The 25816-nt window shown below is 33.8% G+C and overlaps 5 protein-coding genes and 1 long non-coding RNA gene across 6 annotated transcripts; 3 read left to right on the top strand and 3 right to left on the bottom strand.

Moving 5' to 3' along the window:
* Nucleotides 1-1609: 1609 nt before the first annotated feature.
* Nucleotides 1610-5785, top strand: LOC111208880 (BAG-associated GRAM protein 1-like). The gene is made up of 18 exons (XM_022708487.2): nucleotides 1610-1977; nucleotides 2058-2111; nucleotides 2208-2305; nucleotides 2539-2614; nucleotides 2865-2993; nucleotides 3086-3132; nucleotides 3238-3355; nucleotides 3441-3557; nucleotides 3629-3658; nucleotides 3724-3823; nucleotides 4069-4175; nucleotides 4300-4449; nucleotides 4525-4629; nucleotides 4739-4885; nucleotides 4984-5037; nucleotides 5108-5171; nucleotides 5299-5360; nucleotides 5449-5785. Exons 1-18 carry the CDS (start codon nucleotides 1789-1791, stop codon nucleotides 5581-5583), a joined length of 1782 nt encoding a protein of 593 aa, XP_022564208.1. The 5' UTR covers nucleotides 1610-1788; the 3' UTR covers nucleotides 5584-5785.
* Nucleotides 5786-9569: 3784 nt separating this feature from the next.
* Nucleotides 9570-10575, bottom strand: LOC106429520 (54S ribosomal protein L51, mitochondrial). Its single transcript, XM_013870275.3, has 3 exons — nucleotides 10335-10575; nucleotides 10121-10227; nucleotides 9570-10022 (listed from the first exon to the last, which is right to left on the bottom strand). Exons 1-3 carry the CDS (start codon nucleotides 10412-10414, stop codon nucleotides 9850-9852), a joined length of 360 nt encoding a protein of 119 aa, XP_013725729.2. The 5' UTR covers nucleotides 10415-10575; the 3' UTR covers nucleotides 9570-9849.
* A 554-nt stretch (nucleotides 10576-11129) lies between these two features.
* On the bottom strand, nucleotides 11130-13132 carry LOC106429521. The gene is made up of 4 exons (XM_022707568.2): nucleotides 13003-13132; nucleotides 12554-12870; nucleotides 11634-11879; nucleotides 11130-11549 (listed from the first exon to the last, which is right to left on the bottom strand). The coding sequence occupies exons 2-4, from the start codon at nucleotides 12818-12820 to the stop codon at nucleotides 11283-11285; spliced, it is 780 nt and encodes a 259-aa protein (XP_022563289.1). The 5' UTR covers nucleotides 12821-12870; nucleotides 13003-13132; the 3' UTR covers nucleotides 11130-11282.
* Nucleotides 13133-13710: 578 nt separating this feature from the next.
* LOC111209164 (2-(3-amino-3-carboxypropyl)histidine synthase subunit 2) lies at nucleotides 13711-16401 on the top strand. The gene is made up of 10 exons (XM_022709002.2): nucleotides 13711-13891; nucleotides 13984-14189; nucleotides 14264-14372; nucleotides 14452-14776; nucleotides 14853-14922; nucleotides 14986-15053; nucleotides 15128-15243; nucleotides 15508-15614; nucleotides 15696-15847; nucleotides 15935-16401. Exons 1-10 carry the CDS (start codon nucleotides 13805-13807, stop codon nucleotides 16168-16170), a joined length of 1476 nt encoding a protein of 491 aa, XP_022564723.1. The 5' UTR covers nucleotides 13711-13804; the 3' UTR covers nucleotides 16171-16401.
* A 2480-nt stretch (nucleotides 16402-18881) lies between these two features.
* LOC111208524 (DNA-directed RNA polymerases II, IV and V subunit 8B) lies at nucleotides 18882-20428 on the bottom strand. The gene is made up of 5 exons (XM_022707598.2): nucleotides 20289-20428; nucleotides 20053-20131; nucleotides 19503-19660; nucleotides 19301-19392; nucleotides 18882-19135 (listed from the first exon to the last, which is right to left on the bottom strand). The coding sequence occupies exons 2-5, from the start codon at nucleotides 20129-20131 to the stop codon at nucleotides 19024-19026; spliced, it is 441 nt and encodes a 146-aa protein (XP_022563319.1). The 5' UTR covers nucleotides 20289-20428; the 3' UTR covers nucleotides 18882-19023.
* A 1633-nt stretch (nucleotides 20429-22061) lies between these two features.
* Nucleotides 22062-22692, top strand: LOC111208695. Its single transcript, XR_002660613.1, has 2 exons — nucleotides 22062-22177; nucleotides 22322-22692. It is a non-coding gene; the product is annotated as an uncharacterized LOC111208695 (long non-coding RNA).
* Nucleotides 22693-25816: the final 3124 nt, after the last annotated feature.

Below are 25816 nucleotides of genomic sequence, written 5' to 3'. Positions count from 1 at the left end.
CCAAGATTCTATTATTAAAAAAAAACTATCTTAATGTTCTTTCTGTTATTAAATTTTACATAACTTAATTATAATATTTTTTAATATCTTTATTTTTATTTGAAATACTAATAAATATCTTAAAGAAATATCTGACAAAAATTTTCAAATATCTTTTAGAATCTTTTAAAGATATATTTTTTAAATTAGTTAATTAAAATTATAATTATCACAAAGTATAATTAGAAACTAAATTTTAGTTTAGTTTTGATTGTAAACAAAAATTAATTATATAAAACACTTTTAATAATATTTTAATGATAATAACAATTTTAAATTGATTTAATTTTCAAAACTAAATTTAAGAAATATTTTAAAAGATGTTTTTAAAAAGAAATATTCTTTTCTATTTCTAATTCAAAAATAAAAATATCTTATCTATTTAGCACATAAATTATGACTTATTTCATAAGTGGTTTTCTTTTTAATCTAAACCACTTAGAAGTTATAACTTTAAATGTTTTTAACAAGTAATACAATTAGTTTACATCTCCCTTCACATATGAAACATTTGATTTTTATTCATATCGTATATATAAGATTTTAATCTATTGTTATTAACGTTTGTGTATTCCTCTAAGTTAAAAATCAATTCGGTTTATTAGTTAAACAACTATACTAAATTGGTTTAATTAATCACTAAATAAAAAAGTTATGTAAATCAGTATTTTTACATAATAATGTTTTCAAATTACATTTTCTTACAAAAATACAAAATTTATAAATTTTATAGTAGTAAAATTATACTCCATACAAACATTATTCTAAAATTAAATAATATATAACACCAAATTATATTAATTTATTGATATATTTTATTGTATAACCTAAAATATTTTTGTATTAAAAAAAATTTGCACGGTCGTGCGGATCAAGATCTAGTTATAGTTAAAAGACATCCAACATTATGATTATGGTTGAATCTTAATGTTCATCTCAACACATCCAAAGAATATAAATATATATAATACTTTTTCTGTTTCAAAATATTAATTTTAAGAAACAAATTTTACATCAAAGTGTAAATAATTTTCATAATTTAAATTTGTTTTATACTTTTTGGATATAATGTTACGAATCAAATTATATAAACTTATTTATGACTAATTTAAATATATATATATAGGTCTATATTTTTTTTGTCAACCATATCTAGGTCTATATATTAAATGATATTTATGAAAAGAACATATAATTATTTTTCATATAAGTTAGAATCAATAAGTAGTGATTTTTTTAAAAAATTGTTCAAATTTAACTTTCCGAAAATATTATCAAATTGTTTTTAAAAATTTAAAATATTAAAAAATATGTAAAATTTTGAAAGAATAAAATTTTAAGCTTTTCACATATATCATAAGAATAAGTATATTATTGTTGCTTTATTAAATATATCTATTGTTTTCATAAATTTGACTATTTGTTTTTAAATAAAGTGAAGTACATTGATTAAAATCTAAAAATCCAGTTTTCAAAACAAGAAAAAAAAAAAACAATATTTCTAAAAACAAAAGGAGTAACTGTTTCTTCTACAGTTAAAAAGGATATTTCCGTAAACTCAAAATCCCACATTCCTTAGTTTACTATGTTCTCTCTCTTTCATCTTCAAAAATCATCCATTTTTTTCTCCCATCTCTCTCCCTTTTATAGACTCACTTCTGTCTTCTCTTCTGCTCTGTCTGAAATGGTGATCCTCTGGCGGTGAATTTGATATACATATATTCTCATTTTCACTCTGTTTGATCGGAGATGGTCCAATCGGCGGTGGAGTTTCTGGTACCTTCGACGTGGGAGATCGAGGTTGCGGTGGCAGCTTCGGCCTTCTTGATCGCTTCTTATTGGCTATTCGCTTACAGAGTCGGCGGAGACGACGATGTTGGGTTTGATCCGTCTCGCAATCCCGATGATTCCGGTGACGCCATGTTTGACAAAGACAAGGTTCTGATTTTGAAATTGAGCGGTAGTGTGATAATCTGAGAGGTGTTTAACAAGTTTCGTGATTTTTTGTGTGTGTCTAGATAGGACAGTTGAGAGGAGGAGACACTCAGACAAATGCTCCGTACATTATCAAGGTAATGTCCTGTCTGAAACTGGTTCATCTGCTTGTCTGAAGGATTTTGAAGATAAATGTCGGATCCTTCTTTTTGTTTTGTTTTGTTTTGTTCCAGGTGGAACTGCTGGCTGCTAAGAATCTCATTGGTGCTAACTTAAATGGAACATCAGATCCTTATGCTATTCTCAATTGTGGATCAGAAAAGCGTTTCAGGTTTTTTTTTTTTTTTTTTTAAATCTTCTCTTTTTCATTTTGTTAGGTTACTACAACTTTGTAAATAAAAGCAACTTTTTTTCTCTTGCTCTTTTAAGCTGTCATGTAGCTTCTTCTCAACAACCACTATCCTCCACCGAAAAAGAAAGAAAAAAAATGTATATTGGTGGTATGGTTGTTGAAGTGGTTACGCTTTGGGACTGTCTAATGTATCTCTTTACTTGTTGTTATAGTTCTATGGTCCCTGGCTCCAGGAATCCAATGTGGGGTGAAGAGTTCAATTTTCCCACAGATGAGCTTCCTGTCAAGGTTGGACGATACATGAAACACTTAGTTAACTTAAACTTGTTTAGAATTAAGCCTAGGCATAAGGTTGATTGTCACCCTTGGTATCTTATAGGATGAAAATATCCACTTGAATATGAATTGGTAGTACACAATACTGAAAAAACACTTATTTAAAATTGATAAGTTCGAAAGCAAAAACCTCTGAACCACTTTTCTTATGTTTACCAGATACGTTTTTAAACAATTAACCATATGTTTTTTTAAATGTCAGATCAAGGTAACAATTCATGACTGGGATATCATTTGGAAAAGTACGGTCCTTGGCTCAGTAACTGTTAGCGTCGAACGTGAAGGCCAGACAGGTCCGGTGTGGCACTCATTAGATAGCCCATCCGGACAGGTATGCTTTTTTTCCCTAGTTTGTGTTTGCATGTTTTTCGAGCGAAGAAGCCTTCTTGTTTCCTTAGAGGCTAATCCAGTTTTGTTTGTCAGGTTTGTCTTAACATTAATGCAGTCAAACTACCTGTGAATGCTTCTAGGTAGTCCATTCTACATGAAATTTTTGAGCAAAGGGTTTATCTTGTTTAGAGAGTAGAGTTGCTTTTTGGTTTAAGACTTTACACAAAATGGATTTTCATTGGTAGGGCTATAACTGGATATGCTGGAGCACGAAGAAGGGTCACGTTGGATCAGCAAGGACCAACAATTGTGCATCTAAAGCCAGGGCCTCTGCAGACGATATTTGATCTCCTACCTGATGAGGTAAGATAATAATCAGTACTAAATTCTATTCCTGTAGTGATCTCATACCTGAGTAAAAATATCATGTCCCTGAGATGGGACTTAGGTTGTTGAGCACAGCTATTCATGTGCCCTCGAGAGGTCGTTCTTGTATCATGGCCGAATATATGTTTCTGCGTGGCACATATGTTTCCACTCCAATGTTTTCTCTAAGCAAATGAAGGTTAGTGCTTCTATAGAGTGTTAGTTCTATGAATCAATGGTTATAACTTTCTCCCTGTCTCATTCTGCCAGGTTGTTGTACCTCTGGGGGATATAGATGAGGTAGTATTCTTTTCCTGACCGTTAAAAAGTTCCTGTTGATTTAAACTGATAACCGTTTATTGTAGATTCGCAGAAGTCAACATGCAGTGATAAACCCAGCGATAACAATCATACTACGGATGGGCGCTGGTGGACATGGTGTTCCTCCTCTTGGGACTCCTGACGGTTAGAGATTTATTTTCTATTATTAGACTTTTTTCAGTTTTTTTTTAATTAGATCAAACTTCATCTCTTTCTTCATCGTCAGCAAATACTTTTTTTTTGTTAGTTCTTGTTTTATCAGCACAAGCCAGCGAGAACATTTTTTGGTTTCTTGCCTAGACTTTTGCCTGTAGGAACCAAAGCTTTTGGAATTTTTCATCTGTAATGGTTCTTCGTTATGTTTATGTTGAATTCGTTTTTTATTTCAGGTAGAGTGAGGTATAAATTTGCATCGTTTTGGAACAGGAACCATACGCTAAAAGCATTGCAGCGTAGAGTTAATAATTACCATGCCATGTTAGAAGCTGAGAAGAAGGTATCTCTCTTTTTTCTAAAATAAATTTGATGTTATATACATTACTCCTGAAGATACTGCTGTGGTTGCCTGAAACTTTTAACATGTTTCACCGTTTGGGTGGCTTAATTATTACCCCTTATAGGAGAGAGCAGAATCTGCTTTACGTGCACATAGTAGCTCTAAGAGAGGAGGTGCAGGTAAAGTACAAGTTAAAGCTCCTGTAGATATTGCAGCTGTACCTATAAAGTTTCAGGCTTTCATCAAGGAGGAAGTCCTTGTCGCCATTTACAATGTAAGCATCTGTTTCTTCTTGTTATGTTTAAAGATATTTTCTGAAAATTTATGCATCATACTTTTTTGTATGCAGGATGTTTTCCCAAGTACACCTGAGCAATTCCGGAACGTTTTGTTGGCTGATGATTCCACTTATACTAATGAGTACAGATCTGCAAGGAAGGATAAGAATCTTAATGTAAGATTTTGGTATTACCATCTAGATCATTAACCTTCAAATACATAGGCTTTAAAAGCTGTGCTCTTCAGATTAAACTTCTCTGGAACTCTGTTGTGTGATCTTTCAGATTGAGCCTTGGCACACTGCTGAAGAATATGATGGTCAAGTTAGAGAGATTAAGTTCAGATCGATTTGTAATAGTCCTATGTGTCCACCAGACACTGCTGTGACAGAATGGCAGCACGTTGTTCTATCACCAGATAAGAAAATGCTGGTAAGAATGGGTTTTCCCGTGTAAGATAGATGCTACAAACAAAATGAAAAAGGAAATGATATCCCATCTATTGATACTTATATCTTCTCTTTTATCAGGTTTTTGAAACTGTGCAACAGCCGCATGATGTTCCTTTCGGTTCTTACTTTGAGGTACGTTTATTTATGAGTGAATTTATCATTCTCTTTGCAAACCATGCTTCTTGAATCTTGGTTGTATCAGGTCCATTGTCGATGGCGATTGGAAGTGAAAGAGGAGACTTCCTCTGTACTAGATGTAAGAGTTGGTAAGTGACTCTTGTATTTCTTTAAAACTATTCAGAGTTACCACTTATCCCAAAGTGTGTGTAGTCGAGTAAAACTTGCAGTGGCACAATGTATGATGAAATGATCACACTTGTATTCATCTCACAGGTGTACATTTCAAGAAATGGTGCTTGATGCAATCGAAGATTAAATCAGGAGCAATCGATGAGGTTAGTCTGGTGTCCTTATCCCGATCTGACTAGCTTAAGAAACAGCCAGAACACTGTTTAATTCTGATACATTTGGTTTTGATAACAGTACAAGAAAGAAGTGGAAGTGATGCTAGAAGTGGCATTGTCACATCTTAAGTCACATTCTTCCTCAAGCAGCGGTGGCGATACAGATAAAAACTCTGCTTTGTCGTTGCCTCCAATACCAGAAAACACAAGCTAAGTCCTAATTCACCAAAATCAAAACAGCTTCTCAATCCATCCTCCAGTGCAAGTTCTTCTACCATCAACTTTTCAGTTTGTTTACATGTCAGAATGTATATGACTGCCGTAACTATATGTTAGGATGGATGATTACAGGGGCTTGTCTGATTTATCATACTTGTGACAAATTTGCAAAGAAATGAAAAGTTTTAAGTTCTCTCTGTAGTAACACCAACTAAGACTTTCTATCACAATCAGTATGAAAACAATGAGCAATAATGTAAACAAATTGATCAGAATAAAATGAAATTTTACCAATAAACTTTTCCGAAATCTTATTCACAAGAAGACAAGATTCAAGTAACAGTAGAAACAACTTGGGACGGCAAACACAGATAATAATAAAACTTGCAACATTCGAGCCACTTCTCGATTCAACAACTAGAAGAAGAAGAAGAAACCATACGCAAAGTATATGTTTAGGAGGCAAGGTTGTCAGAATTTGACAGCGGTAGTCCAAGTGCCTTGAACACTGGGGTGTTTGGTCACATGCCTAGAGCCTTGAAGCACTTGGACTACCACTGTCAAATTTTAAAATTTCAATTTTTTTCCTTTAAAATTTTGTTTATCGTGAATTTTCCTTTTTTATGAAATCAAATTATCTATGATATAATTTTTTCGTTTATAAAATTTATAGTTAATTAAATAATGTTTACTTTTATTATATATATTATTTGAAAAGATAATAAAGAAAAGGAAAATCAAACTAAAAATAAATAAAATTTTAATAATGATGATTGGATATAATATTTTTAATTTATTAAAAGTATTTTTGTAATCAACTGTTGTAAAAATTAACATGATCGCAATACATAAGAAACTGACTTCTCAAATAATATTATAGAGATTAACTAAAATTTATTTAATTATATATTTTAAAAGAAAATTATGCGGCAAAAAAGGATATTGGGTTCAATTTTGGTTCAGTCTTGGGTTATTCAATTCGATTTTGGATGTATTATTTATTCCAATAAAATATGCAGCAGCTAGACAACGAGTCTTCTTCTTGCAGCAGCAGCGAGTCTTCTTCTCGCTGCAGCAGCATTGCGAGTGGCTTCCACCAACTTCTTCTTTTCAGGGCCATCTGACATCTTCGACATCATGCTTTTTAAGGCTTCGCACGTACTTTGATTTTTGTTAGAAGATGATGACATGTTTGAGTGTTCTCATAATTTCTAAAATTTACACCGCAATTTTGTTTATATAATGAAGCTTTTGATAGAAACATATATAGCAAATATTTTTGGCTTTTTATAGTATTTATTATTTAAGGTAAAATATTTTTTTTTAAACATTTCTTTACAAAAGATATTCATTGTTAGTTATTAAAAAAATATCTAAATTAAATTTATTTATATATAATGTTCATATTTTAGTAGTTTAAGAAAACATTATGATAAAAAAAGGAAACTAAAAGCAAAAAATTATGAAACAATAAGGAAAATTAAAAAAAAAATCATAATAACGGTATTATTTATAATATTTTTAGTTCATTAACGATATCATTGTAATTAACTATTCTAAGAATTAACGTTACATAGGAAACTGACTTATCAAAAAATAATATTGTAGAGATATATAACAAAGTGTGTTATTTTGTCTTCATTAACAAACACATAGGCCTAAAGGGGTGGGCACTTGTTATTTTATTAGATCGGTTTGAGTTCGGTTCGGTTCGGTTCGGTTAACTCAGTTCTAAAATTTTTCCAACTGAAATAAATCATAGTTAGTTTGGTTCGGTTTGGGTTTGGTTTATATTCGGTTTGGTTTATGTTTTGGTTCAGTTTAATAGGGTTCCTCTTAGTTTATATTTAAGAGAAATTATCTTTAAAACATAAATTATGTGAACTAAATCTCTTATATATTATTCGTGGAACATTTTTAAGTTGTAACTTAAGTGATAGTGTTGACATGCACCACATGCACCCTTTTTTAATTGGACCAATATTACTAAAGAAATATAAGGGATGCCATTAAGAACCATTAGTGTATTAGTGTATATATCTAAGTCGACATCCCCTATAAAATATGGTCCATTTAAGTCGACATCCCCTGAGATTAATATGGAGTAATATTAGATTTATAACTGAAATAAAAAATAACGCGAAGCAACCTGTATAATATATTACATAAATGATATTAAATGTCTTATTTATTATTAATTCCGCAATTATGTTAATGGTAGTATATATGGTAACTGGTAAGTAATCTTAACTGTGTAAACCTAGAAATAAATGCCATTATTTCACCACCTATGTTAATGGTAGCCCTTTACTCAACAACCTTATATTAAAGCTCCACTACTATATACAATTTGGGATTCATGACATTATGATTTAATTGTTGAAGAACACTAGAGTTACTAATAAACAAACATTTCTATTAAAATTTCACACTCCGCGCATGCGCACGGACTAGTTCAATATAAAACTGAAACAAAAATCTTTGAAAAAACCACAAAAAGATTTTACAAGAATTTAGTCAAACCAAATTTAACTAATTTGAACTATTTCATTCTACCTCTAAAGTGATAACTTTCCCATTTTTAAATCGAACCTTTTGATGATTACATATTTGATTAGAAGAATATATGCTAATAAATAAAAAATGGCAGTTTACGTGGGTTTAGTCTTAGGATTTTAATATCTTGGTATTACTAATAATTTTCATTTAAATAATTACAAAACACATTGGTTTTTCGATTCAGTTCGGTTTAAAATCGAACCTAACCAAACCGTTTGGGTTGGGAATATCTTCAACCGAATAGTTTGATAACATGATTTGGTTTGGTTTGCATCGGTTTGAGTTCGGTTGGTTCAGTTTGACTCGGTTTGGATAGTTTTTTTTGTCGCATAACAGTGTCTCCATATGATCAATATCATGTTTACTATTTAAGACAACAGCACCAGTTATTAGCTACACAGCTCTCTCTCTCTCTCTCTTCTATGTTTCCCTCCAATGGAGTTTGTTACCTTGCGTGTAAACCAAACAATCTGGCTCTATGTCTAAAGCCGAACGAATCAAACTTAGGATAGCAAGATAGTCCATGATTCAATGCTTAATAGGCACTATATGATCTAAAACAGATTTAAACTGGCTCATTCGCCACACCAAAAAAAACTGACTCATTCACACATAAAATGATAAAAAAGAAAGCTCAAACTGTTGTGTTGGAGAGTAGAGTGTAGGACACGGTTCGAGAGCCTTTGAATTATATTTTAATAACCGAGTTTTGTATGGTTGGCTCGGAGAGATTCAAAAACAGAAATGAGAAAACAAATAGCAGAAGTCAAAATTTTGTCTTTCCTTTTGGAAATGTGATTCAGACATGTTTGCTTCAGTGTTTGGGTTGGATGTGATTATTCATTATTTTGATGTTTGCTAGGAAGATTTTGCAGGAACATAAGTTTTCTTTTGACAGTTGTCTTTACATGATCCTCAGTGCAAGTCAGCAAACACGAAATCTTATAAATATAGCTTACACTTGGGGACTACCAAAATGCTTTGATCCTAGGTGCTAACAGAAGATGGGTACAGACGTGCACATTTTCCTATAGATTTTCTATATTCCTCGAGATCAACTGTCCCCAAAAATTGAACAATATCGAGATAACTACTCTAGTATATTATGCACTATATATAATGATGCAAACAAGTAGTTCTTGTGGACTGAGTTGGTGTACAAGCTAGTGCTGTAGCATGTATCATGGTTATACAAAAGACCTAATCAGACTGTTCATGAGGATTGTGGATATCATCTATATGCACATCCAGTAGAGGTTTCAAACCTGTTGAACCTGTAAGGCCAAGTGTTAGCCTACTTGAGAAACAAACATACATAGAGCTAAGCTTAGCACTTTTTCCATGTTACTATCAGCAACCTTACAAATACAAACATCAGCTAACATAGGTTAACGAAAGAACAGGCAATAAAGTGAACTGTCATGACTCTAAGAAAGCTTTTTCGAAATTGCACAGAACAGTATTGACTCCCAGAGAAGAACATAACACTGAAACGGACAAAACACAAGAGGATCATGTTTCCCAGACATTAACCGGATCCAAAACAAGACAGAACATTGTTGTAAGAAAAAAAGGAACGAACCAGAGAGAACAAGTAGTGGAAACAACTTGGTATTGCAAATATTGGTAACAAAGGAAGAATCCTGATATTGCAACATTACAGCAACGAATAAGCAGAAGAACAAAAGGCCCGCAAAGGTTGTCAGAATTTGACAGCGGTTGTCCAAGTGCCTTGAACACTGGGATGTTTGGTCACATGCCTAGTCCGCAGCTTCACCACTTTCCTTCCAAGAGAGTTCCTAAGCCTCGTTGCATTCAAAAGCACTTGATCAGGATCCATGTTCTTAACACACACCACTCTTTCATTTCTATTCCCTATTACACAAAAATCACAAGTAAAGTTCGCTACTTTCAAGATCCCTTGTAAGAACTATAACAAGTAAAAAAGGAGAAATATTGATTTCATTCATTACTGTAAATGCCCTTGAGGTAAGGATGTTGTCCCCTTGAGAGCTCCGTCACCACTTCGAGCTGCGGATTCTTCTCGATCACAGCAGGTAACTCTGATTCCATAAAGGCTCTGTTTTTAAAAACGATCCACACCAGTTTCAAAGTGAATAAGAGAATGTTGATTTGATCGATCAAATGGGATTAAACGCGAAATAACAAATTAGGTCAAATGGTTACCTTATGCCTCTGCTGCTGCCACCCCAATTACAGTAGCTCACTACCAGCTTCTGGAGCTGCCATACTCCTCTTAGTGCCATCTCAAATCTCGTCGGAGAGAAACTAAAACCCTATCCTAGCGCGTCCCGATGTGTAAATAAAAGAGAAGAAGAAGAAGATCACGTGATAGGTGCACGTGACTGACTACATATAAATTGGAATGGGCTTATTTTGGGCTTAAACAAAAGCCTGCAACTATTTGGAGATGTACTCAATTCTCAATATAACTTGTTTCTTCCTTTTTTTTCCGATTTACTCAATATAACATTTGAGAAAGATTTGAAATAATTTAACTTTGACACGAGTGTCAGTAAATTATGAAAACTATTGTGATTTGATTAAAACACTCTAAAATCTGTTTAAGGGTATCTCCAACTCCGGTCTATTTTTCGCTCTAAAATCATCTTTAGAGTAAAAATATTTCAATGTTATTATATCTCTTACTCTATAATATAACGAAAAATAGGTTTACTCCAAATATAAAATAACTTATTTTTTTTGTCACTCTATTTTCTACTCAAAAATAGAGTACTATTGGACTAAATTCAAACTCTATTATAGAGTAAAATATAGAGTAAGTCATCGAAGATGGTCTAACACCATTAAATTTGAATTTTGACAATTTAACTTATAAACTCCATCAAAAGACAATCAAATCATATAAATCTCTCAAAATTGTACTATTAAATTTTTTCTAATAGCAATAAATTTTAAAATATATTTTTAAATTGCAAATTCAATAACATTAAACTTAAATGATTTTAAAAATCCTACTTGAATTAAATTTTTACTGAGGTTTTGTAATTTTACTACCAATCTGATTGTTAGATAACAATGACGAAACTAAAACAAACCGGTTCATGGTCTAATAAGTGAAACTACTTAACTCGGCAAAAGAAAAAAAAGAAGCTATTCATCATCTTCATTTGCATCAGCGTAAGACTTCACGACACGTGTGTATTTCTCAGGGCTCTCATACCAGCTAGGCGTCTTGATGATCGGTTTCTCCAGTAAGTACTCGTCATACACTTTATGCCTCGGCGACATACGCTCCAATAATCTACCCCAACTGTCCATAACTCTGGTCAGCCTACCACTCTTGGGTCGTCCAGTAAGATACCTAAAGTAATCTCTCGCAAGACGGAACAACTCCTCCCCGTTGATGAGGTAGATGTACTAAAAAGAACAAGAAGAAACAATTGATAAAAGGTTAAGAAGATAATATAAGACAAAGATTAACTGGAGATGTTTGTCATTTACCAGAAAGATGAAGCCTATGGTTGCTAAAACCACTTGCAGTGTTTCATGTGCTAAACCAGGAAGACCACCGCCTTCTCCTGATGAGCCTTGAGATCCTCCGTTTCCACCGCCTGACCCTCCTCCTCCTCCTCGTGGTGGAGTGTTGCCACTGTCGTAATACTCTTTCTTTCGAATCTGCTCACGCAACATATCTTCAACTGATTTCTTCCCCATAGCTTTCTCAATTTCTTTCCATTGTGAAGATATCTGATGATAAAAACATCATCACTGAGCACGTTAATATCAGAAGCACGAAACATAGCTTAGTTCTGTGCTTTAACAAACACATCATCCATAGAATAAAGAAAAGCCTCTGATCTCGTCACTACAATCAGATTTATCCTTCCCACCAAGTAAGCAAACAGCAAAAAAAACATCATCTTACACGCACACACTCATAAAAGATCAATTTTGTGCACTGTTTGTCATATGGTCTAACAAGCAACAATAATCCATAGCATGAAAAGAAAGCATCTGATCTCGTCACTAGTATCAGATTAATCCCTTCAACCAAGAAATCACACAGCACAACAGCATCATACAAACACTACTTATCATCAGAAACACACAGCCCAATTCAAGGACCAATTTTTTCACACGCGCACACACACACCAAAACATCAAATATGAATGTAAAGACTACTAATCACAGCATCTCAATGATCTAATAAGCAAGAACATCCATAGAACGAAGAAAAAAGCATCTGTTCTCATCAATACTATCAGACTTGTCCATTCAACCAAGAAACCACACAAGTACAAAAGCACCATATAAATACTACTTATCATCAGAAAATACAGCCCAATTAATTCTATGAGATAAACTTGAAACATGTAAAGACTAATAATCTCAATGATTAATAAGAAAAAAAAACACTAACCCCATTACTATCATCAGGTTTATCCTTCCCACCAAGCACGCAAACAGCAGGACCTTTCCTCTGATCCCAACGACAACGATGGCTCAGCAGAGGAGAAAACTGAGTAGACGTCGATGATGCAGAAGCCCGAAGAGTTAAGTTGCGGCGTGGCTGATAATCAAAGCGTAAACTCGTCCTCAAAGACGGTATCTTAAAGACACGTTTCGTTTGTGACGTCCTTGCACAGAACAAGGACGGTTTGAATAGGTTTGCCTGCGTGGATATCATCTTCTTCTTTATCTCCGTTGGCTTCTCTCTCAAGACACCAACTTTAGGATCTTCAAAAGACAAAATCCAATAAGAACCCAAAGGTAAAGCCAATCCAAGAAGAACGCGAATAGAACTTAGAAGGTTGCTAGAGATCTAAAGGTTGGAACTTTAAGGAAGATGCAGTTCGGAGGATGAAATACCTTTGACGAAACCCTAATTGGATCCTTGGAGATGAAGCTTTCTTGTCTGTGTTACCAAAGAAAGAAAAAAAAGGGACAACCGGAGAAATCGCGGAGCTCAAGAGAGGTGTAGAAATTGCGTGAAGGCGGCTGACAAAACGATGTCGTTTTCTTCTGAACCGATCAATGTACTTATACCCGGTTTAATAGATGTCAAACCCAGTTGTTGCCGGTAGAGGTGTTTAATTGAGATTTTGTTCGTTTTTTTTTTATATTATAAAATTAGTATCATTTTAAAATTATATCTAGTTTGATATTTTATTTAATTTCAAACCAAAAATTATAATTATAACTGATTTCATGTATAATAACGTAAATTTGATATTTATATCTATAAAAAATCAGAAATTAAAATATAATTTTCTGGGTAAATATAATATTTGTAGCTAGAGTATAGTTGAGACTTGACTTTTTATATGAAAATTTAATATAACCACATTTTTGAAGTTTCAATCCTTTCTCTATCCTTCAATTTAAAAATTTTAGTAAAAGAACAAAAAAAAATAAATGAATAAACCAAAAATTGAAAACAAATCCAACCAGACCAAGCCTTGCATGTACGCTTCATAATTCTTAAATCCAACCAGACTAAACCGGTAATTTACCTGTAAAGAGTTCTGTACATATCAAACGCCTATAAATGGCTTAACCTAAACCGGCGCCGTTTCAACAATTATCATTAGTCGTCTTCAGCCGCCGCTCGCCTGAGCTTTTGTTCATCTCCCCCCGATTTTAAGCTACTCAACTTTCTGAGATTAATCAAATGGAGATGGAGTTTGAATCAAGGTACGAAATTAACCGGACGGTAGAGTTCATAATCAGCAAAAGTTTCACCAGAATAGCTTTACAGGTAACCAAAAACTCTTCTGAATTTGAATTCGCTTTTATCCACTTTAGTGTATTGGGTATTGATAAAGCTCAACTCTTTCGCTTCTGTGATAGTTCCCAGATGAATTGTTGAAGGAATCAACTAAGGTCGTGCGTGCTCTTAAGAGCAAACTTAAGGAGATGAATTCTGAAAATGACAGAGAAGTTAGGTTCTTTGTTATGGCGGACACGACTTACGGTAGCTGCTGCGTTGATGAAGTTGGAGCTTTGCATATTGATTCTCAATGTGTTGTCCACTACGGACAAACATGTCTTAGCCCGTGAGTCACATAATATAACAAAACTCTTCTTGATTTGTCTCATTGCTGTAATAAAACAAACACTGTTCTTGCAGGACATCGGTTCTTCCAGCATTCTTTGTTTTTGGTAAAGCATCCATAAATGTCTCGAGCTGCGTTAAGCATTTGCTTGATTACATGTCTAAGAGCGATAAGCCTGTTATGGTATGGGAACTTAGTTTATGTTTATGATGATACAGTGATGAAAGGGTTCTGTGTTCTTACTCTCTCATTGGTTTTTCAGATTCTTTATGGACTAGAATACGCTCATGTGATTCCTTCTATTCAAGAAGAGTTAAGATTATCGAAGCCCAAGTCTCAGTTGAAATTCTATGTAGCCGATGTCTTGTGTTCATTCATTAGTCCATCCAAGGATCCTAGAGAATCCATGGAGCATCCAGTACCATCTGGCGAAGATAGCTTGTCCTCATCTAGAAGCTATAGATTAGGAGGGTTGACTTGGGACTTACCAGAAGGAAGCAAAATCGAGGACTATTTGCTTTTCTGGATCGGTTCTGACAATTCAGCTTTTGCTAATGTAGTACTCACCTTCAATGGCTGTGACGTAGGTATATATAAATGGCTTTATCCTCTTGGTCTACTTTCTGCTGCCTGCTCTGAGTTTGTTTTGTAAACTGGTATTAGTCAGATATGATGCTGAAGAAGATTCTTTGGTTACAGAGTTTACTCAACAGAGAAGGATACTTAAAAGACGGTATACTCACTTTTTTAGACATCTCTATTACATCCCTACTCATTGAAAGTGATGTGTTTGCAGATATTACTTGGTGGAGAAAGCTAAGGATGCGAATATTATAGGCATCTTGGTGGGGACTCTTGGTGTTGGTAAGTTCTTTAACAACTCAATTTCTACATGTGTGATTGATGAGTTAATCGATGTGTAATGCATTGAAATGCAGCTGGTTACCTTCACATGATTCACCATATGCAAGCACTCATATCTGCTGCTGGAAAAAAATCTTACATTCTTGCCATGGGACGGCCTAACCCTGCCAAACTTGCAAACTTCCCGGAGGTAAGTTAACTAGTGTCTTGTCACTCAACTTTTAACAACCAAAGTGAGATATATCAAATGCTGTGCTCTAAAAATCGGTCTAGATTAGGTAAATCGGACCTAAACGAAAAGGATTTTTTTTTTTTAAAAACATCGGCTTAGCGCTCGGCACACGCCTAATCAGTAATCCTATATAAAGCGCCTAACTAGCACCTAACTATTTCTTGAAACATCGGTCAGATGATTAATTGTCTTAACGTGTTCTGTTTTTTTTTTTTTTCCTAGTGCGATGTTTTCATTTACATCTCATGCGCCCAAACGGCTCTTCTAGATAGCAAAGAGTTCATGGCACCTGTCATCACTCCATTTGAAGCCAATCTTGCTTTTAGCAGGTACAGAGAGAAAACTATTGAAGCTCTTTTAGCTTTTGATGTTCCTTAATCAATGTCTTTTGGGTTTCTGTGTTCTTGCAGAGGGAGTGAATGGACAGGTGCATACCTAATGCATTTCCAAGATGTGATTATCAACTCTTCGAAACCAGAATCAGAAGCAGAGAACGGGTCAGAGGAGGAGCCACGCTTCTCTTTCTTTCAGGGTGGTTACGTAGAAGATCACAATACAAACGGTAGGTATCATACATTTTCCCAATCAGCTAAAACGTCATTTTTGATCTCCCACAAGTTTGACAAAATAGTTGGTTACTTTGCTGCAGATGAAGCTGAGAATGGTGAGGAAGAGACAATGGCGTTGGTACAAGCTGCAGAGAAAGCATTGCAATTGAGAGGCAAAGATCATAACCAACTGGCGAAACAAACCGCTGCAAAATCAGGACCTGAGTATTTCCTCAACCGTGCTTACCGTGGTCTTGAGATAAACAGCGACAATACTAAGCCGGAGCCATTCTTAGTAGGGAGAAGTGGCAAGGCATCCGGGTACAAGCACGAGTAACAACTCCAAGAAGAAACATTCCTCTGCTTGATCCTTTGATTTGATCAAGAGCCTGACCGGACAATTTTGAGTTTTGTTGGATTCATTTTGTTTGATGCTCTTACGTATGTCAGAAAAGGAGTAAAAGGTAACATTGCTTGTGTCTGTTTTCTCCAGAGAGCTGTTGGTCTCAAGCAAAGTAATATTTTGAAGCTTAGAGCATATTTCAATTGCAATAGTTAAATTGTGCAAGAGGATGTTAAAAACAGTACGGACAACATGATTTGGTGCAACAAGAGCTGCTCCGTAAAGCATATAACATCAAAAGCAAAGATAATAGCTTAATCAAACTCGGTTTATTCATAAAATACCTTTTGCAACAAACGTTTGTGTTTTCATTATACAAACTTGTTTTTGCTTTCGGAGAAAAACACTTGATTAAGCTACATGTGACGTGTGTCCATTTTAGTGAAAATTTTATAATAGAGTTTTTTTTTGGAGATGCTCTAATAAATACGTTCACACTAAAATAGACACATGTCACATGTAGAGAGCTTCTTAGCCAAAATCTACATAAATATATTCACACTATGTACTTTACCTTTTTTTAATATAAAACTCACATGCATGGTTCTTCTTTACGTTATTTTTTACTGTTTACGAATAGAGCTCGACAAATTATTCATAAATTTTGATTCGATTCGTTTTCCGTTTTGATTTGAACCGAAAATCAGGATATCCATTACTCTACAAAGCAAATCAAATACTAAAATGCAATATCCGTAAAAAAAACAAATCACAAATATCAATATTTATAGGAACAAATATCCAATTTGATCCGTTATATGTATATATATATATACATATATTTAAAGAATTATATATAAGTTAAATATTATAGTTTATATAAATTTTACAATATTTTTGTTTTTAAAAAATTTCATTTTAAGAATTTTATTTTTCATGTATTATTTTGAAAAAAATGTCAAAATATTAATTAACAGTATCTTTATATATTCATCAATCATCTTTATATACTTTTACATACATGTGCACATTGACGTGGACACCTTATAACTAAGTATTTACCACAACTGAAATATCTATTTTTTTGGAAGTTAAAATATTCATTTTTAATGCTTCTTTCACTATCGACCAAATTGTAGTAAAATGATTTGTCTTAATATTTTTTTTCTTTTTTTTAAACTATTATCCGTTTAGAAATTATAATATGAAACCATTGGTTCGACATCACGACTATCTAAGATTCATAACATGAAAACAAACAAATAATAGTAATTTTTGATTATCACAGGAAAAAAAACAAAAACATCAAACATTTTAACCAAACAAACCAAATAAATATTGATTTAAAATGATAGTTATATTTTAGGAGATTAAAAACCAAAAAACAACTTAAAACCGAACCGATATCCAGATTAAACAACTTAATGTCTCCTTATTAAAAAAATAACGAAACTAATAATCACATTCCGCGCAATGCGCGGGTTATTACCTAGTACTATAGTATTTCTGAATAATTAAATAATGGTAAAACTTAATCTTTAACTAGTTTTGTTAACCTGAAAATTTAACTATATGTTTGTTTTAATGTTTTGTTCGGATCGGTTCTTTTTGGTTCCGGCTTTTTCAGATAGAGGAATTTTTTAGATGCAACCCCTGTTCAGAAATTCGCTAGGCGCTACGCGTGCGCTCGGGTTGGGCCTAGCGATTTATGAAAAAATCGGAGATTAATCGAGGATTAATCGGGGATTAGTTTTAGGGCATTTATATAAACATGAGAGTTAAATATAAAACATGTCTATAAAACCCGAAGTTGATTCATGGTCTAGTGGTTAGACCAGTTTTGTAAGTCCCAATTAACCCGGGTTCGAACAGCTATTGGGCCTTTTTTTGTTTTTTTTTCAGTGCTAGGTTAAATGAATGGGAAAAGACTAAAATGACCCCATCTTCAACCTAAGAGCTCTGCGATTTTTTGCTGCCGTTTTCATTTTTTTCCTTTCGATTTATAGCTATTTCTTGTTAATATTGTGGATTGTAACACAAATTGACCAGATCTACAGCCTAACATGTGATTTCGAACAACAAATCTACAAAACAAAGGGATTTTCTATTTTTTTTCGATGGACAACCGAATTAGAGCAAAACGCCACGGTGTGTCACCGTTTCACGCGTTTCCGGCGAGTATACGGCCGCCTAGGACGCGTTTTCGAACAGGGGATGCAACTAGGTAATTGTAAATTTTCGGTTCGATTCCGGATCAGATATTTTTGGGCTGGTTCCGTTTCAGATTTTTGGGTTATGGTAAAATGCTGGGGCCTATGATAATGAGGAGAAGACCGATGAGAGACGGATCAAACCAACTCGCTATACCAACCCCTGCAAAATCAGGACCTGAGTACTTCATGAACCGTGCTTATGGAGATAAACAGCGACAATACTTCTCCCGAGCCTTTCTTACTTGGAGAAGTATCAAAGCGTCAGGATATAAGCACGAGTAGCAACCCCAAGAAGTTCACTAGATCACAAAGAAACATTCCTGTTTCCACTTGGTTTGATCAGGCATGACCGAACAATTTTGAGTTGTGTTGGATTCATGTTCTTTGATGTTCACAAGTATATGTCAGAAAAGGAGCAAAACACAACATTGCTTGTGTCTGTTTTCTCCAGAGAGTTATTGGAATCAAGCAAGAAACTTTTTTAAAGCTTAGTTACGAAAATATTTCAATTGCAATAGTTAACTTGTGCCAGGAGGATGTTAAAACAGTAGGGACAAGAGCTGCTTCGTGAGCATAACATCAAAAGCAAAGTTGAACATAAGATAAATCTTGGTCTAAGCCAAAAATGGGAATCTCAGAGCTTCCTCATGAGAAGGAAGAGCCTCTGGTCGAGTTCAAAGTGAGAAATGTGAGCTGGATCTCCACGAAGCAACATTAGGAGGCCACCGAAAGAAACATACATCTCTCTGGAAAAACAAAACATAATGGGAATAAGAAACCAGGAAAGATATAGCTATCAAGCTGAAACTTGAACTGGAATTGCCTACTATAAACCAAAAGAGTTTCAACCTGATTGGATCTCTTTGCGCAAACATTGATTTTGAAAGTTTATGAGTTTGTAGGATTCTTACGCTTTTGGAGTTTGGCCGTCACGCTCAGTGATCTTGTAAAGCTTCCCGTGCATAACGTATTCGTACTTATCAGCAAGTGTTTTCTTTGCTCCCTGTAATACATCGATATGAAGAAGATTATATCTTCAAGATTCAAACAAACAAGAGTCTGTTATTTACACACAACATATAAAGTGTATAAAAAGCAGAAGACTTTTATTACCGGGGTAAAATAACCGGTATCAGGGGTTCCATCGAGATTAAGAGTAGGAGCCATAGCAAGTGTGAACTTATCACCAACAGCCATCGGATAAACCTCTGTGTTAACATCCAAATGCATAAACATGTCCAAGTTGTGGCTAGTTGCTTCAATACGCGTAACTGAAACCACATAACACACACACAGACACAATCAATCATTGTAGGTTTCCTATGAGCAAGCCTCTCAATTCAAAGACGGAACAAAAACTTAGAGATGGGAGAGCAACCACAAACACAGAGAGACACACACAATCAACCACTGTACCGTTTCCTATGAGAAAGCCTCTCAATATTAAGACAGAACCAAACTTACAGATTGGAGACAAAAAAAGCTTCTAAAGTTCAGTTTTTTTTTTTTCACAGTAACTACAATTTTTAACTTATCCAAGACTCTAAAGCAAACAGAAGAAGCTATGAATTCAATAGCAGAAACTAAACAGACATGAAGTAACTAACATCGACTTAAGCTTCTAGTGACTGAAGTTAAAAAAAAAAGAGAAAGAAGTATGTACCTTTATCGAACTTTTTGCCATCAGGGTCTAGCTTATCGACCACGAAGATATCCTCGAACATGATTATACTGCTCGCCATCTGCAAAGACGGTAACTTCAAAACCCTAAACAACTCTTTAACTCCTCGATAAAGAAAACCCTATTTGACTAACGAAGAAGAGCTAATCATCTGGATAAATCGAATACTCGAAGTCCCTTTAGAGAAAAGAAGACTGAAAAATACGAAATTTTTTCACCTGTTCCGGAGGCTCGAGACGCGGAGAGGAATCGCAGTGAGAAAAGTTCTATGGAGGCGCAAAAGAAGCGAAACTAAAGAGTGTTTTTTTTTTTTTTACATATATTCACTGAAGTTTTGTTTATTTACATATGTGTCTTTTAGTTTTATTTATTACATAAACTCCCCAAATTTTTGTTTATACTTCTCCTGATTCCCTGTATTTTATGTTTGTTTCATATGTTTCCTGTAGTTTCGTTTATTTATAAAATCCTTTTTTTTTTCACATGCTAATTGGCCATGTGAATGTGGAAATAAGTTTTGTAATTAATAACAACCACGAATTTAAAATATCTGTTACATAAAAATGCAATGGGATGATTTTTATTTTTCTTTGCAACTTTTTTTTTTTTTTTGATAACCCGAGTATGCTGGCCCTACCGAGGTGGTCCAGACTAGAGATCGAAGTGAGCATGGACGCTGCCAGGGCGTCGCCATGTGGCTCACCATGTAACGATCTTCGGTCTCGGGTGCTGCAGCCCACATGTAAATTCCGCAGTGACCAAGGCTCGAACCCAGGGACAGACACTCCAGCTGGAACTCCTATACCACTAGACCAAGCAACTTGGTTTGCAACTTTTCTTATCAGTCGAGAAACTGCGCCAAGTACCATAATCATGTTCAAACCTCAACACGTAGGTTTTTTTCAATATCTTAAGTGCGTAGGTGATCACTTCTTAACGCGTTAATGGTACTAGTTCGTATTAACGTTTTCAACCAAGGAAAAAGAACCTGAGATGTCAATAATGTATAGATATAAAGGTGAAACAAATGCATCTTCATTCTTGTGTGATGTGTAATGTGAATATCTCTACCTCAGCTATGCAACCTCACATATCTGCTATAACTCTAGGGAAAAGAACTCCAACAAAGCTCCACCAATGCAGGATTGCTTACCACCATACTAAGAGGACTATGTCCTTAATTCGAAATATGTATATTTACACAAGACTTTTCACCAAGTTATTTATTTTTATTTCGAATTTGTGGCATGGAATTTGTCTGGTTGTAGAAAATTTTGAGAAATCATTTATTTGCACCTCCCCTAAATATATGGAAGATCACTGGTTCATGAAGGTGCTTGTTACTGTATGATCGACCAAATACATGTTTTCTAAAGTTAAAAAAATACATGTTTTCTTTATGTCAAATATATTATGTCAACAAAGGTGCAACTGAGATATTTTCCTTAGCAAAACAAGACGAGTCTAATGAATCTTAGTCAAGCTAGACTTACATCGCTTTTAGGGTTTCTGTATTCTTAATTATTCATGAAGTACCTTTTGCACAAACGTTTATGTTTGTGAAGATGATATAGTTTTGCTAGATTTGTACCAATATTAATGAAAATATATTAGGTTGCATGTTTCACTTGACAGCTTAAAGAAAATGGATTTTTAATAAGTTGTGTGCAGGCCGTTGTTTATCAACATCAACATTAATTAATTATGTATACACTTTGGCGGTCTAAATAAATATATACTCCTAAATACACAACACATATTAAGAAAACAAAGACACGCGAAAACAAAGTTGACAATCAAATGATATTTAAATAGGAACTGCTTAACAGCTAAAGGTTGTACACACCTTGAAGGCTTAAATGTGTGCACGTTTTAGTTAGTGGCCAGCATTTAATACTATTCATCGTTATCATTATCCCTCAAACCTAATAAAAATTCAAAGGATTTTCAGTATAAATAGAACCTAGTATTCACATGTAAATTTGTGCAGACAAGAATAAAACAAGTCAACTTCAAAGTAGCAGAAGTAAGAAAAGAGAAAGAGACAAAATGGCGAAGAGTTTGTGCATCGTTACTCTTTTGATGATTTTTCTATTGATTTCTACAGGTAATGTAAACTATAATATATGAACCAAACAAAATAATTTAATTTTCTAAACTTTGTAAAATATGTTTTTATCAAATTCTTTTATCAATACATGATGTAATTAAAAATGTATTTATATATACATATATGTGCATTATTAATCAGGGATACCGAAAGGAGAAGCTCAATGTATGGGAGAACGAAGCTTCACATCACCCCCAGGGATCTGCAGTCTACAGATTGGAAGCACTGTTTGCAACAATGCTTGCATTACTGAAGAATATTTCCGCGGCGAATGTGAAACTCAGGACGCAAGAACAATTTGTAATTGTTACCATTGCCCACCTAGTTAACCCTACGGTTTGTGCTGCTTGGAGAAAAAATCTGCTCGATCAGTTGTTGAACTTATATTGATCTGTGTTTGAATTTCTCTATGTGTGTGTGTGTGTGTTTTAATGTTTTGTTGTGAGGTTTGGAATAATCGGTTATATAGCCGTTCGTTTTGCTTATTTGGTTTGAAAAATTATATTACCTTTGTTTTAAAGGATATTATTACCTTTATTTTGTTGTGTGGTTTGGAAAATTATTTATTCACAAGATCAGTAAACAAACCATAAGACAAATTAATATTACATATGTCTATTCATCTTTTACAATTAAAATGTGGATTACAAGTTGATTTGCTTATAATCCTTGTCTTTCCATCATTTACAATCTTATAATTGTGTGTTGATATTATATGTGATTTAAATCTCGTTTCACTAGTAAACAGTAAATATCATTAGACGAATACACTCTTTATCAAAATTGACATCAGACAAATGCATTGGAATAAAGAAAAATTGCGATACTGTATTTTTTTAGGTTTAGAAGAATCGTTTATGATAAAAGGAAAATTTCTTTAAATAAAAGGTTTCTATGAGTATAAAATACAAATTTCAAAAATTGTAAATTATTTATTCACAAAAGCAGTAAACAAACCATAAAAAATATTGCTTTAATATCTAATTTTGCTCTTAATTAGATTATTTTTTTACAATGGATCTATTTTTACAACTTAACTGAAAAAAAAGGTTGCAGTCAGGTGCAATAGTCTTCCTCTCGCCTTGGTGGCCGGGCCAACAAAACACCACATGAGTGGTCTAAGACTTCTTTCGTAAATTTGCAATTGCAAAACTGACCACATCCATGTTTAATAAAATTTCATTTTCTCTACAATTAAAATAACATTTTAATATTTTCTTATTAATTCAGGTGTATTAGTCAATATTGGAGTTTCTGGATGAATATCATAACTTATTTGGCGATAATTATGAGATTTTAAATATTTATGTTTACTAATGTTTCTAGCTAATCTAAGAAAACTTTTTAAGAAGTCTTCTATGTTAGATTTTCAAAAGTGTTAAATATGTTCAAAGTATGTTTTTAATTTTTAAAAGTGTTAAATAACTTCAAGAATTTCAAGTTATGTGGTTTAATGTGTCTTTTTTAGACCGTAAGATATAATTTTTCAACTTAAAATTTTAATTTTCACTTAAAATTCAAGTTTGATCTCTTGTGAATTTGACCGAAAAAGAAATGCTCAATGCGTGGGAAAACAAAGCGAGACGAATTCTTTGCAAACATGCTTGCACCAAGGGTGAAAGATTTTTCCGTGGCGAATGTAACTCTACTAGCATAAGAAAAGTTTGTACCTGTTACGATTGCACAGCTTAAACCTACGGCTTGTGCTGCGTGGGAAAAACATATATGTCGATCAGTTGATGTGTTTGAATTTTTAGAGTGTGATTCAATGTTTTTTTTTGGCATCGTGTGTGTTTAAATGTTTTGTTGTGTGGTGAACAAAAAAAGAGAGGAATAATTGAATAAATAGCCGCCTATTTGGCTTATTTGTCAATGAAAAATGTAGACTATATTAAGTTGGTTTGAAGTATATTATTATTATTATTATAATTATTATTTTAATATCAGTTTAGGAAGAAAAAAAACACTTCTCTATTATAAATCACACATTGGTTCAAAATGCATTTATATTTTAAAATTCTTCGTTTCTGAAAAATATATAAAAATAGATTTGAAATCATATCTAACAAAGTAAAGACACCAAACCATAATATATAGGGCTTTTTGCAAAAGTGACTCAAAACTTGGAGTCAAACAGAAAACTAACCTTTTCTTTTGACTCTTTTTTTTTTTGAGATTTTAACCCCACACCTGCAGTTTATCTACGAAAATGCCATTAACATTTTTTTTTTTTTTTTCGAAAATGGCTTCTTTACTGTCTCAACCTCATCTTCTTCAAGTATTTACAATATTGTCACTGCAATGAATAGTGGCAACAACCTTGTACGAACTGTTTGGAGCTTTTAATGCCCTTTAATGCACGTAAATCTCTTTACACTCTCTCTGTTTCAATTGTTATGAACTAAAAACAACATTTCTTTCACTTTCTCTCTATATTCATCCAAAAAACTCAAGCTTTTGACAGAGCCATATTTCTTTCGTTTTGACTTACGGTTGCTTTCGTTTGAGGTTCTGGGTGGTTGGAGAAGACCCTGTGTGCAAACGAAGTCATCTCACCTAGTTTAAGGTACGAATTTGAATTTTTTTCAAGATCTGTTCGCGTAGAAGACTTACTAGTAAGTCATCTGTATGTAGAAGACTTACTGATGAGTCTTCTGGTCAAACGGACGACTTAAATTAAGTCGTCCAGCTTTGTTTGTTAAAAAAAAACACTCCAGACGACTTATATATACGTCGTCTACGAGAAACGGGCTAGTTTTGCATTTGACCGAATCGTGTCAGATCTTTGACTATTTCTGGACGACTTATAATTCAGTCGTCTCTGGGAAAGTTAAAATTTCAATATTTTATGAAAACTTGACGATTTACGTGTAAGTCGTCCTAGGTTAGTTTTGTAATTGAAAAATAAAACTTCATAATTTAACTTTAACCAGACGACTTAATATAAAGTCGTCCCTCCAGAAGACTTAATTTAAAGTCGTCCGGTGAAAGCAAAGTCGTCCAGAATTTTTCCCAATTTTCTGGTCAAACCTTGCTTATCCCGGACGACCTTAAATTAAGTCGTTTAGCTGGACGACTTTCATATAAGTCGTCTGGAGAAAGTTAAATTTCAAGTTTTATTTTTCAATTACAAAACTAACCTAGGACGACTTACACGTAAGTCGTCAAGTTTTCATAAAATATTGAAATTTTAACTTTCCCAGAGACGACTGAATTATAAGTCGTCCAGAAATAGTCAAAGATCTGACACGATTCGATCAAATGCAAAACTAGCCCGTTTCTCGTAGACGACTTATATATAAGTCGTCTGAAGTTTTTTTTTTAACAAACAAAGCCGGACGACTTAGAATTAAGTCGTCCCTTTTAATTTTCAATTGCAAAAGTGACCTCTTTAGACGACTTACCTTTAAGTCTTCTGGACGACTTAATGCTAAGTCGTCTGCGGCAATGTTTATTGAACTTCTTCATTTTCTCTATGTTTACTAATGTGTTTTATTTTGAATATTTGCAGATGATTTTTCAGTTACATGCAGTGTATGGAGAATGGTTGTTGAGAGATTTCCGTTGGGATTTTGTGGTTGATGATCTCAAAGGAGCAAGATTGTTTTTATTGAATGAAGATTCAACACATGCTGA

This window comes from Brassica napus, chromosome C8 (assembly GCF_020379485.1).
Source record: "Brassica napus cultivar Da-Ae chromosome C8, Da-Ae, whole genome shotgun sequence".
NCBI lineage: Eukaryota > Viridiplantae > Streptophyta > Magnoliopsida > Brassicales > Brassicaceae > Brassica > Brassica napus.
This window is presented reverse-complemented; position numbering and strand designations above follow the sequence as displayed.

Bases quoted from the DNA above. Each gene is read 5' to 3' on its own strand.
- LOC111209164 (XM_022709002.2), top strand. From the start codon at position 13,805: ATGGAGATGGAGTTTGAATCAAGGTACGAAATTAACCGGACGGTAGAG. The intron at 14,190-14,263 runs GTGAGTCACATA...CTGTTCTTGCAG, and splicing joins GGACAAACATGTCTTAGCCC to GACATCGGTTCTTCCAGCAT. The intron at 15,615-15,695 runs GTACAGAGAGAA...GTGTTCTTGCAG, and splicing joins GCCAATCTTGCTTTTAGCAG to AGGGAGTGAATGGACAGGTG.
- LOC106429520 (XM_013870275.3), bottom strand. From the start codon at position 10,414: ATGGCACTAAGAGGAGTATGGCAGCTCCAGAAGCTGGTAGTGAGCTAC. The intron at 10,228-10,334 runs GTAACCATTTGA...TTTTAAAAACAG, and splicing joins GGCAGCAGCAGAGGCATAAG to AGCCTTTATGGAATCAGAGT. The intron at 10,023-10,120 runs GTAATGAATGAA...TTTGTGTAATAG, and splicing joins TTACCTCAAGGGCATTTACA to GGAATAGAAATGAAAGAGTG.
- LOC111208524 (XM_022707598.2), bottom strand. From the start codon at position 20,131: ATGGCGAGCAGTATAATCATGTTCGAGGATATCTTCGTGGTCGATAAG. The intron at 19,661-20,052 runs GTACATACTTCT...ATGTGGTTTCAG, and splicing joins TGGCAAAAAGTTCGATAAAG to TTACGCGTATTGAAGCAACT. The intron at 19,136-19,300 runs GTAAGAATCCTA...TTGTTTTTCCAG, and splicing joins GACGGCCAAACTCCAAAAGC to AGAGATGTATGTTTCTTTCG.
- LOC106429521 (XM_022707568.2), bottom strand. From the start codon at position 12,820: ATGATATCCACGCAGGCAAACCTATTCAAACCGTCCTTGTTCTGTGCA. The intron at 11,880-12,553 runs GTTAGTGTTTTT...TTTTATCATCAG, and splicing joins AACCTGATGATAGTAATGGG to ATATCTTCACAATGGAAAGA. The intron at 11,550-11,633 runs GTAAATGACAAA...TGTTCTTTTTAG, and splicing joins CCATAGGCTTCATCTTTCTG to TACATCTACCTCATCAACGG.
- LOC111208880 (XM_022708487.2), top strand. From the start codon at position 1,789: ATGGTCCAATCGGCGGTGGAGTTTCTGGTACCTTCGACGTGGGAGATC. The intron at 4,630-4,738 runs GTAAGATTTTGG...GTGATCTTTCAG, and splicing joins GGAAGGATAAGAATCTTAAT to ATTGAGCCTTGGCACACTGC. The intron at 4,886-4,983 runs GTAAGAATGGGT...CTCTTTTATCAG, and splicing joins CACCAGATAAGAAAATGCTG to GTTTTTGAAACTGTGCAACA.